At 44.1% G+C, this 16,584-nt stretch overlaps 1 protein-coding gene across 9 annotated transcripts in view; it reads left to right on the forward strand.

Moving 5' to 3' along the window:
• NCAPD3 (non-SMC condensin II complex subunit D3) overlaps positions 1-16,584 on the forward strand; it is a 57,566-nt gene that overhangs the window by 27,318 nt on the left and 13,664 nt on the right. For 8 of the 9 annotated variants that reach the window (XR_002177696.3, XM_019942038.3, XM_019942040.3 and 5 more), the window contains 8 exons: positions 5,450-5,641; positions 5,966-6,063; positions 6,160-6,275; positions 9,510-9,707; positions 11,785-11,899; positions 12,000-12,110; positions 14,474-14,712; positions 15,367-15,446. Coding sequence is in view for 8 of the 9 variants with exons in the window: in XM_019942038.3 (XP_019797597.2) it covers positions 5,450-5,641; positions 5,966-6,063; positions 6,160-6,275; positions 9,510-9,707; positions 11,785-11,899; positions 12,000-12,110; positions 14,474-14,712; positions 15,367-15,446 (1,149 nt within the window). In the remaining variant the exon portion in view is untranslated. The remainder of the gene's footprint in view (positions 1-5,449; positions 5,642-5,965; positions 6,064-6,159; positions 6,276-9,509; positions 9,708-11,784; positions 11,900-11,999; positions 12,111-14,473; positions 14,713-15,366; positions 15,447-16,584) is intronic. The other variant, XM_019942039.3, reaches the window with a different exon arrangement.

Raw genomic sequence — 16,584 nt, forward strand, 5'->3', positions numbered from 1 at the left:
TAGATAATAATAGATTTAGCATACCGTCTGTGGCCCTGGCAAATCACCCCATCTCTCTGGGCCTTAGTTTTCTCATTTGTAAAAAGAGTCGGTTACACTACACGATCTCTTAAGGTCCCTTTTGTTGTTAAAAATCTGACTGAAAATGCATTCACTCATTAAATATTTTATCACTGCCAACTATATGCCTTGCTGAAATTCCTGGAAGGGAGAGGAATTTAGCCAGCAGTAGAATCAACTACTTTTTTGCTTTTCTTAGGGATATCTTACTGTGCACACCCAGTGTATGCTAGCTCATGAGAAACTGTTGGGAGGTTTATTTCATTTCTTTTTTTTAACTTTTATATTAAAATATAACGTATAGAAAAACGTACAAACTGTAAGATCAATAAATATCAAAAAAATATAGCCATGTAACCACCACCCAGGTCCAAAAATAGAACATTGCTCGGCCTGAGAAAACTCTTCCTTCCAATCGCTCTCCTTCCCTCCTCAAAGGGAACGACCACTGTGATTTTAACACCATGTGTGAGTTTTCTCTACTCTTCATCTTCATGTAAGTGGAATTATGTGGTATGTATTCTTTGTGTGTCCGACTCCTTTTACTCAAAGGAATACAAAATTCGTTCAAGTTATTGTGTGCAGCTATAGCTCATTCACTTTCATTGCTGTGTGTATGATATTTGTGAATAAGCTACAGCTTATTTATCCAGTCAACTGTTAATAGATTATGGGTCGTTTCCAGTTTTTTATTACGAGGTATAATGCTGTTGTGAATATTCCCATGTGTATCTTTGGCACACATTTCTCTTGGGTGTACACCTAAGAGCAGTGCTGTTGAGTGTGCTTTTATTCATCTTTCATGGTTACTGCCAGACAGCTTTCCAGAGTGGTGGGACCGAGTTACATTTCCTTGCAGCACTTAATGAGAGTTCCAGTTACTCAAGATTTTGACCTGCATGTCGTGTTGTCAGTCTTCCTTTTTAGCCATTTTGGTCCATTTTGGACCAATACTGGTATTTCTTGGTGGTTTTAATTTGCACTGCCATGTTGACTAATGCAGTTGAGCCTCTTTTCATAGGTGGATTAGCATTTAGATATTCATATTGTGAATTACCTGCCCAGGTCTCCGGCCCTTTTTTTTTTTTTAATTAGGCTGTCACTCTTTTGCTTGTTCACCCCGAAGTGTTCATTATATATTTATGTACAAGCATTGTTGTATGTATTACAGATGTCTCTCCTATCCCATGATTTGCCTCTTTACTCTCTTAATGATGTGTTTTGATGAGTTCAGTTTGTCAGTGGTTTTCTTTATGGTTAATGTATTTTTAAAGAAATCTTTTCCTACCTCAGGATCATATACATATTTTCCCATATAATCTCCTAGAAGTTTGATTTTTTTCTTTCCCCTTTATAGTTAGGTCTTTAACTTACCTGCATTTAAGATGTGTCATAGCTTCCTTCATAGGCTCTCTGTTTTCATTTTAAGATGGGGGAAACACCTGTGCATATTTGAAGTCAGAAAACCAGTATGTAGAAAATATCGAGGATGATTGAAAGGGATAAAGTTTCTGAAAAAAAAAACAATATGTGAAAGGATACACTTTATAAAGTAGGAGGAGAGAGCTCCAGAAATAAAAGGAAACAAAGAGAACAGGGAGAGAGAAACACAAAAGAGGACATAATATGAGCACTAGAGCTTTTAGCCTTTTTCTTCTCCATAAAGTGATGCTCAGTGTTTGCCCAGTACAGCATGTTCACAGCAGCACGATCCACAACAGCTAAAAGGTGGAAACGATCCAGGTGTCCGTGCACTGGTGAAGAGATAAATAAGACGTGGTCTATACACACAATGAAATATTAGCCTTAAGAAGTCACAAAATTCTGACAGATGCTATAACGTGGATGAACCTTGAAAACATGCTAAGTGAAATAAGCCAGACACGAAAGGACAAATATTGGATGGTTCCTCTTATGTGAGGTCCCTAGAATAGTTGGACTCTGGGAGGCAGAAAGGGGCGGTGGGGAGGAACTGCTTAAGGGGTACAGAGTCTCAGTGTGGGGTGAGAAAAAGCTCTGGAGGTGGGTGGTTGCACAACAGTGCGAATGGGCTTAATGCCACTGATCTCTGTACTTTAAAATGGTTAAAAAGATAAGGTTTGTTATGTACATTACCACAATTTAGAAAACAACGTATTTGCTGAAGTTAGGAAGGAGAGGGTAGAATTAGGGGTAGCAGTTCTCAAAGTGTGGTGGATTCAGGAGCTTAGACTCTTTCTTGTCCTCTTAAAAACACACATACACAGAGAGCTGTGAGTTGTTTTATTTGGGGCTTACTGAGGACTGTAGTCCAGGAGACAGCCTCTCTGTAACTGAGGAACTGCTCTGAAGAGATGTGGGGGGGGCGGGTCAGTATATATGTGATTTTGGTGAGGGGCGTACGTGCAATCAAGCACACATCTTGGTAGAAGGTTGCTGCTGGTCACGAGAAGCAGATGTGTCTGTTAATGGATTTTAGGGCTTTTCTAGGTATGAGAAGATGCTAGAAATTGGGCTCATAAAATCTTCCTGAAAATACCTACCTATCTGAAGGCCTGTTCTGCCAGTTTTCCGAGAGCACAGAGGGCCTCATTCCTGGTCTTGGCCCAGAACTCCTCTCAGGAGGTGTGGAAGGTCAAGGGACTGCAATGGCCAGTGACCTCATCCTTGTAGAGGCAGATGGCAAGCAGCAGTTTTTAGTTGACAGCCTTTATCATAATATTAAGATGTCATGTGCCATTGCCACTTTTACTCTTTGACAGTACTAGAGTTTCCAGAAGCCATGTGATGATATTGAAATAAATTGAATGGAGAATCAGATGTAAGAATGCACGTCTTTTGTTTAAGCCAGTCCATAAGGAGATTTACAGAAGTATAAAGTAATGTCACTGTTCTTACCAAGTTTTTTTTTGTTTTGAGAAAGATACCAGGTTTTTTGGGGGAAGGAATTGCATTATTTATGTTAACATGTAATTGGCTTATTGTTATTTCTGACAAATTAATAGATAAGTATTTTTAAATTTCTGTTTTAACTTCTAGTATGGCAAATATTGTTAGGTTTAACCCGCATGAACAAAAAAGGTCTTCGAGGCAGTCAGTAATTTTTAAGAGTTTAAAAGGGCCCTGAGCAGAAAAAGTGTGAGAGCCACTGAACAAGGAAATCAATTTTAAAAAAGGATTGAGAACAGTAGATAGTGGAATAGAGTTCTATAAATAAACTCTTGTGATAAGTTCTTTAATAAACAGAAAGTAACTAGGATTCCAGGATCTGCTCAGGACAGGAGACTTCACAGAACAGGTGAGCTTCGAGTTTGGACCTTGGCGGTTAACAAGGGGCGGGAGGTGCTCTTGAGGAGGACGCAGCCAGTGCAGAGCCACGGGCGCATGCGTGGTGTGTGCTGCAGGGGCCCCAGGAGTTCATAGCACAGGAGGTGTCACGGATCGGCTGTGTCTGTGACCAGAGTCTGAGGACACAGACCACCGGTGAATGACTCGAGCTCAAGGCATGGCGACCCGGGTCCAGGGGAAGCAGCTGGCTGAAGAGGAGCTGTCCAGCGGTGGGAAGCCAGGGAGGGGGCACGGGCTCTGAGGGCTGAGGACGCCCTGCACCCTCCACTCTGGTTGCCCACAGTCCAGTGGAAAGGGAGTCACGGCAGCCAGCAGGGAGCACGTGGAGCAGTATGGGTTTTTACCTTTTCTTCTTGTTTTTAAGTTTAGGGTAGCTTCCTTTTGATGGTGGTGTGACCTCAATCATCCCTAGAGGTGGAAAGAGTTGAGAGTAACCAGGCAGGCCTAATGGTGAGGGTCTCCAGGCAGGAAATAGCAACGCAAAGGCTTAGAGGCCTGCCGCTCCAGGAATCCTAACTGAAAGGGCTTCTGGGTGGGGTTGCTGTTGAACAAGACCCGGAAAGCAGAGGTGGGGCAGGGCGGGGGGTGGAGGGAGGGCTGGGGATGGAGTCCCATTTTCAGTGTGTGCTTGCGAGGATCCTGATGATGGAGGACATCGCCCAGAGTTAGGTTGTAGGTTAGAGAAGATGACTAAGAACAGACCTCTTCAAAATCAGCAGTTGGTGTGATTAGAAGAAAAGGAATTAGTAAGAAGGTCAAACAAGTCAACTGGAGTGTAAGGGAGAGCGTGGTCAGTTCTGTCCAGCAGGGGCCGCTGAGATGGGCACTGAGGGGTGTTGCTTTGGTTTGATATTAGGATAGACGTCGACAGTGCTTTTCAGGAAACCAGGTGGTGTTTGCTGAACTGCATTCTGAGTGGTGCGCCATCCCCTGCTTGTGATGGGCAGTGTGGCTAATGGAGGGTCCAGTTGGGAGGCTTTGGGGACGGCCCAGCCCATGTGGAGGGTGTGCGTGGTCAGAGAGGAGCCAGATTTGAGGTCTCAGACCTGGAAGTTCAGAGGATGTTTTGTCATTCTGTTGGCTTCCTGCAGTAAACTTCAGTTAATACTCTGTGATGCTTGTACATAAACTTTTAAATATTTGTTGATTTCATGTATCTTGCTTTTGGATAGCAGTCACATATAAATTATGTTAGTCGTTTGCAGTAAAACTCTAGATGGATTTTTAACCAAAAGCTAATTTATTAATAAAACCATTCATTTATATGCATATGCTTATTGTGTGTAGATGTGTTTATTTTCTTATAGTTGCCTTCTGTGTGCTTTGAGAATTCTTTTTTTCATTTAATGAGAAAGTCTTGCTAATCTGAGTGTGTGTGTGTGCCTAGCAGTAGAAGAAATTAATTGGGGGAAGGAATGTATTTGTCTCTCCACTTAAATATATAATACTGCATTTGTCTCATGAGTCATATGATGTCATTCAGTGCTATAGGAAAAAGTAAAATAAGAAATGGTTTAAAAATAGCAATGACATCACACAAACACTTTAATACATCAGAAGCATTTTTTATTTTAGAAAAGTTTGATATATGTATTTCTGAGTGGTATTGGCAGGTCATAGCAAAGTCGAGCTCATTTAATATCACCATATTTAAATGCTAGGATGTCATTTCTCTCCAATCCTTCCATTGAAAAAAGGACAATGTCTACATTTTTTTGTCACTAAAATCCTGTAGACTCTGGATGTACCTGTTATTGGTAACTTACCCATATGTTTGCATAGAAATTTTAGAGGGTCTCAAGTGAATTATGAAATTTTATTATTTTCTTTAAAAATAAATACTTTATGGGCAGGGGAGGGGTAAATATACCTTATTCAGTGTAATAATAATTAGAAAGATACCTAGTTTGCTATCAGATGAGCCACTAGCCAGGAACCTCTGTTTACATGTTTTATGTGCCAGAATCCTAGAGCAGAAGTTGATACCCTTCACTGAGGGGCAGGTCTGAACAGTTTTGTGTATTTACAGTTACAATTTCTGCTTTCTCATCTTTTTTTCCAGCCGCTATTTAGATAAGGCTTTTCATGTCTGGTCCAAGAAAGATAAGTTCTCCTCCACTTTTGTAAACAATGTGCTCTCCCACACTGGCAAGGAGCACTCTGCCCCGGCCTGGATGCTGCTCTCCAAGGTTGCTGGCTCGTCACCCACGCTGGACTACACCCAAATCATAAAGTCCTGGGAGAAAATAAGCAGGTTCGCATGCTTGTGATTTAGCTGCCACCAGACACGAGAGAGTCTTGGAAACAAAGCTCATGTCTTAAGGAAGTGGGCTCTTTCATAGCTCTTAATATACACAGATCTTGTCTTTAAATTCTGGCGTAAAAACAAACATGAAAAAAAGAATCACTTTTAGGCTTTGATTGTCCAAGTACATTAAGTGCCTTAATGCTCCCCAACTCGACTCCTAAACCATGTTACCCTACTTCCTCCAGTACTGGTAATCCAGAAGAAAAGTATTTTGTTGGCAGCAATTTTTACTTTGGTTCTATACTGATATTTCTTCTGCCCTTTCCACAGGCAGCAGGACCCCAATGCAGACACCTTAGGGCACATCCTCTGTGTTATCGGGCATATTGCAAAGCATCTTCCTCAGAGCACCCGGAACAAGGTGACAGGTGAGTGTCTACCGGAGAATCGTGAAAAGGCTTTGCCTCTCACTTTACATATATTTTTAAGAGTTAAACTTAAAGGGAATTAACTCTCTTTTTTAGATGTTATCAAAAGTAAGCTGAATGGATTCTGGTGGTCACCAAAGTTGATCAGCCCAGCTGTTGATACTTTGCAAAGACTCTGTAGAGCATCTGCAGAGACGCCAGCGGAGGAGCAGGTACGCTACAGACTCTCTTGGGTGTGTCTGTCATTTGTCTGTACGTAGACATAAAGCTCTGCCTTGAAGCTGGGGGCGTGTTCTCTGCGGAGAACCTGGAAGGGTGGGTGGTCCCCAGCAGTTAGTTCTCCAAGGAAGCACCTACGTGACAAGCAGTTGACAATCCCCAAGAAGATCTTGGCTGCTGAAGACACACAGCTCCTTTAGGAGGTCACCTCCTTGGTTCTGAGTACCAGTGTCTTCTAGGAAGCACACCTGGCGGGACACCTGTTTCCAGGATCGAATCTACAAGGTTGTCTTAATCATCATAACCTCGGTGCTCGCAATAGCCTGTTAGACCCTCCTCCCTCACTCCAAGGATGTGTAAACGGTTTCCTCCTAGTCACGGCTTCCCTCCAGACCAGAAGATTTCTGATTAGTCATCATCCTGTCACCCTAGTATCTCTTGTCCCCAGAGTTCCCAGAGGCTCCTGCTGACATTCTCTGTGGATTCATCATCACAACTCCAAACCAGCGTTCTGTGTGACACAGAGGGTTACTTTGACTCCCCCAAAGCTATCCATTTAAGTATCTCTAATGATAAATTATCTTACTACCATGTATTCAGTTTTTATCATGAAATATACTCCTAGACAGTGCTAATCATAATGAAAAATTTTCGGACTGGGGGTTATTAATAATGATTTTAGAAGTCAAAAATTAAATAATTGCTGAAATACATTTAAATCTCCCAGAATAAAAACATTATTGCTTCGTCTGAGCTACTTGCCACCTTCCTAAGCTTCATTTTCTTGTATAAGTTCTTTTTAAAAAGTCCTTTCCTGATAAGTTAACCATTGTAGTAAGACAATATACTGTAACTTTTTTGCTTAGGACTTAAAGCAGGTTGAAATTTAGTTAATTAAAAATGCCCAGCTCTTTCTGTGTCTGGTGTTTTCCTGGCATAAACCTTTTGGCACTTTTTGGTGAAGAGGATACTTGCTTTATTTGATTTTCTATTTATCTCTGATCGAAGAAAGTGTGTGAAAAACTTTTAAATAAGGAACATTACCTAAGTAGGGAGCATATTTGAATAGCAGAAAACAGGTAAAAACAAAACAAAAGAAGAGGAGGAACAAACGCTGTAGGAAAGAATGAAGGTTCTGTGGCAGAATGTGAGGGCGCTGTCCCCCAAGTGTCTGCGGCATGTCGCTTGTTAGTGCGGAGCCAGGCCTGCACCACGGGCCCCGCTTCCTGGGGCTGTGTGGCTCCCCAGCACTGGCTGGAGAGGGTCTGCATTGCGGGGAGCCAGGGCCGTAAAGACTAAATGTCTGCCCACCACCGGCCACAGTCATTAGAACAGTAAGTTGTGTCATTGTTAGTCTGTGGGGAAGGCTGAGTTGTCATCAAACATAGAAACTGAGACCCAGAAGGGAGAGGAACTCACTGCTGCGTTAGGAGAAGAGCAGGGTGTTAGCTTTGCCAAGACCACCTCCCTTGGTGGTGGGCAGTGGACTAAGGCCCTGAGACTTCCCAGAATCTCAGGATACTTTACATCCAAGTGACCAGAAACGTACTTGTGCTTCTTTTATCTGTAAATGAATGTCCTGTATTTTACGGAGAAAAACAAGTTACCCAAAGAATAGACCATCAAGATGTAGCTCAACAGCAGCACGTGTGAGAGGCTTGGTCTTTGGGCATCGTTGCTCTCTGCAAGCTTGGTGTGAGCTCATAGCATTCTGAGGCTGTTGTTGAAGAAGTGGGTGCAGGTGTGGACTGTGGGAGTAGAGATCGTGTCTGGAACAGGTGCTCGTCCTGCTGTCTGTACACTCGATTCTAAGGCCACGTACTGCCATTCTGTCTCAGTGACAGCCATTCAGAGAACGTGGATGAGACCAGATGGATGTATCCAAGGAGAGCAGTCAGCAGGGTGACAGAGCAGGCTGGCCGGGAGCGCTGAGGGCCTGGCGTGTTTAGCTGGAGAAGGAAGTGTGGGGAGGCCGGCTGCCTGGCTTAATACACATGAATGAAGGACCCAAAGGACAGAGAACTGGATTTATTTGGCGTCACAGACCACTGATTTCGACCAGTGGGTGGAAATTGCAAGGAGACAGATTTTGCCCAACTGAAGAAAAACTGTACTGAGGTCTGCCTAGACTGGACAGACTTGCCTCTGGACACGTCTCTCTGGTTAGTGGGAGTCACACTGGAAGCGTGACGGGAGCCCCTGCATGGAGAGAGCCCAGGGCGGGCTGGCTGGCGGCTCGCCCAGACTCTGAGGTCTTCCTCTCACTAGCAGCCGGGTGCTGGGCCTAAAGGACTCAGCCAGGCTGGGACAGAGCACGTGCATTTCAGAAGCTCCAGGTTGTGCAGTCTCTTAACATCTTAAGTGCAGTCATTTTGTAAAACGTTAATAAAGACAATAGCTTTGACACATTTTAGGCCGAGTCAGACTACAAATGTCTGGATCGTGATGGTGGTTTGCCAGCAATTTGGCAAACTTAGAGTACCGTCTTGTGGTATTGCTGCTGGGCACTCCCTGGGGTGTGGTTCACACTGCCCCTTCCTAAGGCACCTGCCGCATAGTGTGGGAGACCTACACATTAACCTGTAATCCCAACGTCTTAGAATAATTCCTGAAACAGAACCGAGTGTCTGGTAACATGGCGGTCCTGGGGCGGAGCCACTCAGCTCAGGCTGGGTGTGTAGGGACGGCCTCCTGGGAAAAGTGGCTTCCGGGTTATAGGGTGTGACCGAGCTCCTCACTTGGCCCATAAGCGTGGTGAGATGTGTGGGCCGGAGGTGGGACCCCCTTGAGGTCACTTTAACTAATAAGAGACTCTGAAAACTTCTCTCTAATAAATACATTTCAGGAGGGTAAAAACTGTTCTTTTTTATTCTATGTGTTTTTAAAATATACTCTTTATTACAGTAGTTAATTCATCATCTACATATGCCAGAAGAATTGCAATGTTTTTCTCTATTGGGGGAGCACTCCTATTACAGATCTCTTATAAATTAGGGCAGTAGATCTTCCTAAATAGATGTCTTTCCCTCTTATAGGGCAAATGTAACAATAGAAAGAAAGATAATACATAAATATATATGTTTGTAGTAAATATATTACAAAGAACATACATAAGTGTTCTTCGTGAATTCTACTTAGCCAGTTTGCATTGCGAGATTGCTAAAAGAGCAAAGATGCAAAAGCATGATGGCTGGGGTTTCCATGGCTTGCGGTTTATGCATTTGAAGGCCACAGAGTTTCTTGTGAGCAAGTTGTGTGTCGCGGGCAGTCTGATGGACGCACGGTGCCCTTCAGAGATGGCCTTTGACTTGCCGCAGGGACTACTGGTGCAGGCGTGCGGGGACGTGCTCTCTGCCTGTGTGCGCTGCCTCTCTGACATAGTTCTGAAGGAGGACGGGACCGGGAGGATGAACGAAGACCTGGCGGTGAGTAGCTGCTGCTCTTAGCGTCCTCCTCTCCTGCTTGTGTCGGCTGGGCCTGTAGACGGCTTTGTGAGGTGCGTTTTCAATACTCTTAGCAAGAAAAGGATTTTCCTAGCCTGGGGCTTACTTGTTTTTTTAGAATGTTTTATCGGTGACCTATTCATTTTTCTCTCCCATACTTATCATCTGGGGGAAAATGATGGTAAATCCTTCTCCCAGTTGGCTCGTGTGAGATTCCTGATCCAACAGGGAAAACACAGTGTGTGTTGTGAGCTCAGAAGTAATAAGGTGAGAAAAGAGTAAAGTGAGCATCCTCTTTGTTCTTTTGGCTTGTTGGTTTGATTTTTTTTTTTTAATTGTCTAATGTGTCTGGCAAGCTGTTTGAATATCAGACTATAGAGCAGCTCCCAGGTCATGTCTAAAACAAATGGAATATTTGAGAGCTGGAGAAGCTGCTGCCCTGGGAGCAGTGAGGGTGTGTGGCATGCACCCTGCTTTAGAAATGGTGCCGTGAGGAGGTGCCTTTGAGCCAGTGAACGCGGGGCCCGCTTTCTGGTTCAAGTAGCTGACTGTCAACAAAACGTGGTGATTCTGATTCCAGCATCTGACACTGTCCCATAAGGACAAAAATGAGCTGCTTTTTGATGCCCTTCAGACTAGTCCATCATTTCGCCAAAGCTGGTCATTTTCCTTGTCTGTTTGAAAATTAGTAGAGCACTTCCCTTCTGTGTTCAATTCCTGCTTTGGCCCCTCGCACTTGGACCTGGGGATTGATGGCCGTGTTTAGATTTGTTGGAGGAGAAGACCCTTTGTGCCAAGGCATTAATACGGACCCAGTTCAGTAATAAAAATATCCTGATCACCGAGATCCCAGATGTTTTGGGTCAGAGGTCGCAATGTTTAGAGTGGTCCCGACCCAGGGTTTCTCTGGAGGGTCTTGCTCCGCTAATTTGTCTGGGATTCCCTACCCAGTCTAAGAAAAACGCTTATTATGACCAGTGAGTTTTCCCCGCTAAGATTTTTTTTTTCCCTGTTAAATATGTCACCAAAATTTACCCTTTGGTCAAAATATATGGAGAAGTTTGCCCTATATATATTGTTTATTTCACTCTTCTTTAACTATAATTCAAATGTGCCGCTAATCCACTGAGATACAGTGTGTTCAGTTCTTTTTAAACACACACATCCTTATTATTAGCTTTTTTACTCTTAAAAAGCCTTTATTCAACATTTTACTGTTTATTTAGCATCACCCTTGTATTTTTACGATTAAAAAAATAAGTATTACTTAACTGTTCAGCTGAAGGTCCTTAATAAAGACACAGTAGTGGAGGCTTGAGGAAGCAAGTTCTCACAAGTTTTGGTAGGAGTCTTACTAGTAAGCTAAGCAGGAGGACAGTTTGGAAGTGAGTTTAAAGTGTGCAACAGGCTATATGCCCTCTCACCCCGCACTTCCCCTCTGAGGAGGCAGAACACTGTCCCAGGACGCAAAGGTGTCCATCAGAGCTGATGCAAACAGGAAGGGATTATGTCAACATAAATGTATAGTAATAGTGCGGTCAACCTTGATGACATTCAGAGTTTTTAACATATTTATGTAGTCATTAAACATATTGATCATATATATTGACATGAAAGGATGCCTGATACTGAAATTTAGAATCACAAACTTCAACCTACTGTGACTGGCAAGTGTGAGAAAAGCAAACAGGAAGCCCTGTGACTATAAAAATACTTTGAAAAGAAAGTCATACAGAAAAACAAGGATGGTGTCTGTGGGTGGCGGGATTGTAAGTCAGCTGTTCCGTGTCCCCATTTACCCAGAAGCACCGAGGTACACTCTGTTGTCATAGCACCCCTTTGACTTGCAGGAGTATCTAGATACAGATGATAAACCTATACAGTCACCCTAGTTGAAGTAGTGACTGGATTTTTACAATGGCTGTGTGTTGTTGCAGGGAAAAAAACCAGCCATTTAATTTGGGGGACAGAAAAAGTACTCCACTGACATGGCCTTAACCTAGCTAGAGTTCATTTTTCTTTTGACTTATTCTTACTGCAAAACCAATTCTCTTTACAGGTGAAGTACATTTTTACCTTAGGAGACGTAGCCCAGCTTTGTCCAGCCAGAGTGGACAAGAGAGCCTTCCTGCTGATGCAGTCCATCCTGGCTGCTTCTGCCAGCACGGAGCATTGTAAGGCCCTTGGCGTGCCTTCCGCGCCTGCTGCTTCGGGGCTGTCTTTGCCTTGTAGCAGTGCAGCAAGACCTCTCCTGCCTTCTCTTCCCTCCTGTAGTGACCATGTCGGACCCAGGCGGCAGTGAGGCCGCATCCTCCCAGCCCATCTCCCAGTTCCAGGGCTCTGTCATGCCCTCTGTGATCAGAGCACATGCCGTCATCACCTTGGGTGAGTAAGGAGACACGGGGCAGCCTCTCCACGTGTGCTTTGTGATTTATAAGCTTGTAAGCTCGGGAGGTAACTGTAGGAGCGCCCAGCTCTGCAGGACACTCCCTGTTTAATTTATTACCATCAAACCTGTGATTTTTTTATACTCATAATGTAGCACCATGAAGTCTGTTCTTCAAGAGCTGTATGCCAGGCACTGCACTGAGTTCTGGGAATGAAGTAATAAGTTTGCAGTTCACATCATAAAGAGATGGTTTATCTTAGAGGAAAGCATAGGCAGAACACTCTATGACATAAATCACAGTAAGATTCTTTTTGACCCACCTTCTAGAGAAATGGAAATAAAAACAAAAATAAACAAATGGGACCTAATGAAACTTCAAAGCTTTTGCACAGCAAAGGAAACCATAAACAAGCTGACAAGACAACCCTCAGAATGGGAGAAAATATTTGCAAATGAAGCAACTGACAAAGGATTAATCTCCAAACTTTACAAGCAGCTCATGCAGCTCAATATCAAACAAACAAAATCCAAAAATGGGCAGAAGACCTAAGTAGACATTTCTCCAAAGAAGATATACAGATTGCCAACAAACACATGAAAGGATGCTCAACACCACTAATCATGAGAGAAATGCAAATCAAAACTACCATGAGGTATCACCTCACACCGGTCAGAATGGCCATCATCAAAAAATCTACAAACAATAAATGCTGAAGAGGGTGTGGAGAAAAGGGAACCCTCTTGCACTGTTGGTGGGAATGTAAATTGATACAGCCACTATGGAGAACAGTATGGAGGTTCCTTAAAAATCTAAAAATAGAACTACCATACAACCCAGCAATCCCACTACTCGGCATATACCCTGAGAAAACCATAATTCAAAAAGACACATGCGGGCTTCCCTGGTGGTGCAGTGGTTGAGAGTCCGCTTGCCGATGCAGGGGACACGGGTTTGTGCCCCGGTCTGGGAAGATCCCACATGCCGCGGAGCAGCTGGGCCCGTGAGCCATGGCCGCTGGGCCTGCGTGTCCGGAGCCTGTGCTCCGCAACCGGAGAGGCCACAACAGTGAGAGGCCTGTGTACTGCAAAAAAAAAAAAAAAAAAAGACACATGCACCTCAATGTTCATTGCAGCTCTATTTACAATAGCCAGGACATGGAAGCAACTTAAGTGTCCATCGACAGATGAATGGATAAAGAAGATGTGGCACGTATATACGATGGAATATTACTCAGCCATAAATAAACGAAACTGAGTTATTTGTAGTGAGGTGGATGGACCTAGCGTCCGTCATACAGAGTGAAGTAAGTCAGAAAGAGAAAAACAAATAGCGTATGCTAACACATATATATGGAATCTAAAAAAAAAAAAAAAGAAATGGTTCTGAAGAATCTAGGAGCAGGACAGGGATAAAGACACAGGCATAGAGAAGGGACTTGAGGACACGGGGAGGGGGAAGGGAAAGCTGGGATGAAGTGAGAGAGTGGCATGGACGTATATACACTACCAAATGTAAAATAGCTAGCTAGTGGGAAGCAGCCACATAGCACAGGGAGATCAGCTTGGTGCTTTGCGGTGACCTAGAGAGTTGGGATAGGGAGGGTGGGAGGGAAATGCAAGAGGGAGGGAATGTGGGGATATATGTATACGTATAGCTGATTCACTTTGTTATAAAGCAGAAACTAACACACTGACACACAAAAAGAGACAGTTTATTTGATACTTTCCATGACCTCACACTGTTGTTTATCTTAAGAAGACTGACTTCTGTCAGTATTCGCAAACAAAATTTGAATTTTCTTTGTGATTGTGTATACTCAACGCGAGTTACGAATTTTTGGTAATAATGGTTATTTTTCAGAAATCTCAGAAGTGTAAATAAGAGCAAAATGTTCCCCAGGCCAGAAAAAAAACCACAAAACTCAACAACAGCCTTCCTTCTTCTAACTATGAACAAGAAGTGAAATAAATGACACAATTATCTATTCACCTAGCTCAGATTTCAAGTTCATTATTAAACTTTTCAGCTTCTCTCAATTATGTGTATAATCAAAAGTAAAAAGTATCATCGGTTACATTTTATTCGTCATTTTCCAGGTAAGTTGATAACTCCAAAATTCAGATGTTGACTTTAAAAGGAAGTGAGGGAACATCTCAGAGTGTCTGCCTTGTGAAACCCGGGGGTATATGGTGCTTCTTAATATTTAGTATGGGTCTGTCTGCCTTAGAGTTTTTGTTTGTGATTGTTGATGTGATGCTTTCACTTTGATTAAATAAAATCCATAGCAGGATACAGCTGGAGAAAATGTGAGGCAGGGAATGAGAATAGAGTCAGGGTGTCTTTCTTTCTCGGTGGCAGGGAAGCTGTGCTTGCAGCACGAGGATCTTGCAAAGAAGAGCATCCCGGCCCTGGTGCGGGAGCTGGAGGTGTGCGGGGATGTGGCCGTCCGCAACAACGTCGTCATCGTCCTGTGCGACCTCTGCGTCCGGTACACGGTCATGGTGGACAAGTACATCCCCAACATCTCTGTGTGTCTGAAGGACTCGGACCCCTTCATCCGCAAGCAGACCCTCTTCTTGCTCACTAACCTCCTGCAGGTGCGCATGAGGGCTCGTCGGGCCGGCTGCTCCTGTTCGGGGGTCTGAGCAGTGTAGGCGTCGGGCTGCACCGTAGTAGAGGCACAGGTATTTGCTCACGTGCAGTTTCACATACCACTCTTCTGACGTTCCGGACAGACGTCTAAACAGATTGATACTTCCTAATATTCTTTCTGAGTGTTTGTCCAGAGATCCCGTTGTGCAGGGTGAAGTTTGTTTTCACAAGTAAACAGCACGTAGAGAAAAGCACGTATAGACGAGTAGGTCTGGTTCCGATTCTGTGAACGGTCGGTGTTCCCAGACGGACGTTCATCGTTTGTACAACGAGGGCCCTTGCGCTTGTCCGGGTGACCTTGCAGACATGCTCCCAGAGCCTGCAGAGACACGTCTGTGTGGACAGAGCTTGAGAGCGCGTGTGTAGCCTGATGTGAAGGGAAAATGCTATTTGATCTTTAAGTGAGTTGTGTGTCTGTTCTGATGCGTCCATGCCCTCACTGTCTCGTGCGGGGTGCAGCCGCCTCCCCGTCTGCAGGGGCACTGAGTCACGGTCGGGCTCTCCTGCCCACACTCTCCCATGTGAGCGCCCATGGCCCCAGGGACAGAGGGCTGTGTGCTGAGGCCCCTGTAAGCGTGAGCCTTTGTTCTCTCGAGCAGGAGGACTTCGTGAAGTGGAAGGGCTCCCTGTTCTTCCGGTTCGTCAGCACGCTGGTGGACCCGCACCCAGACATCGCCAGGTGAGTCTTTTTCCTCACGCCAGCCAGCCGAGTGATTGGCCTAGTTTCTGGAAAAGATCTCTTTTTCTTTAAAACTGGTTTAGAGTTGTGTTATTTAGGATTTAGTGAACCTTCGGCAGTTGCCGGAAAATTAGCCGATTTTTAAAATGCTAAGCTGTGTAACAAAGCTTTAGTTTTCACATAAGTTTAAAAACAAAAAACAAAGAAGCCCTTGTCCAGATTGACCATCGAATAATCCCAGCACTGACCACATTTGCTGACACTTTGTTCTTCCAAACGGAGGAGTGAAGAGCAGTGTGAGCCTCTGTTGTGGTCAGCTGTCAGAGCAGAAGCCAGTAACTGTTGACTTCTAGGCCAGTACAGTAAGAGTTCAGACTTTCTTCTAAGTGCAGAAACTGTAAGGAAGAAATTCTAGGGATTAACACAGAATTGCAGTGTGAAATCATATAGTTTACAAGGCTGCTTGGAAATGGGTGTTTCCCAAGAATTGGAAGGCAGGGGGACTGCCTTGCCACTGTTAATTCTTCCCCTTCTATAATTAAAGATTTCTTTTCAAGGGGTTTAGAAATGATCTCACAGAATTTGCTAACCTTGATTATATTACATGAGTAATTCTTTTTAAAGCAAGTCTGCAGTTGGAAAATAGAATGTTGAATGCATGGCAGAAGCTACCACAGTTGGGAAGAGGTCTTTACAGATTCATTAACTATAAATAGCATATAGTAATGGGTTCCTCTGGTTCTAAATATGGTCACCAGTGGTTTATTCTAGTCCCATGGAAGGATTTCTGTTCGGTTTCCTTTGGGTATGTTTTTCCAAGGAGAAACATTTTACATAGTAAACTGGTAGAAGGTTAACATCCTAATTAGCATGTCTAGAGTCAGAGAGGAAAAAGCTAAGGCTGCTATGCTTTCTTTTTCTGTGTATAATTGGGAAAGAGATGGGGCAGCCATGCCGTGCCCTCTCACCTTCCCCCTCTGCCCCAGGCCGGCCCTGCAGCCCGTGTGCCACGTGCGGCCCAGGAGCAGGCAGGAGCACCAGTGCTGGGGGGCTTTGGGAGGACACACCCGGGAGGGGAGGGTGGATGTTTAACCTGCACGTTGGTGTCTTCCCCTTGCGTCAGCTCCTCCACGTGTAT

The sequence above is a fragment of the Tursiops truncatus genome, chromosome 8 (genome assembly GCF_011762595.2).
Source record: "Tursiops truncatus isolate mTurTru1 chromosome 8, mTurTru1.mat.Y, whole genome shotgun sequence".
Taxonomy (NCBI): domain Eukaryota; kingdom Metazoa; phylum Chordata; class Mammalia; order Artiodactyla; family Delphinidae; genus Tursiops; species Tursiops truncatus.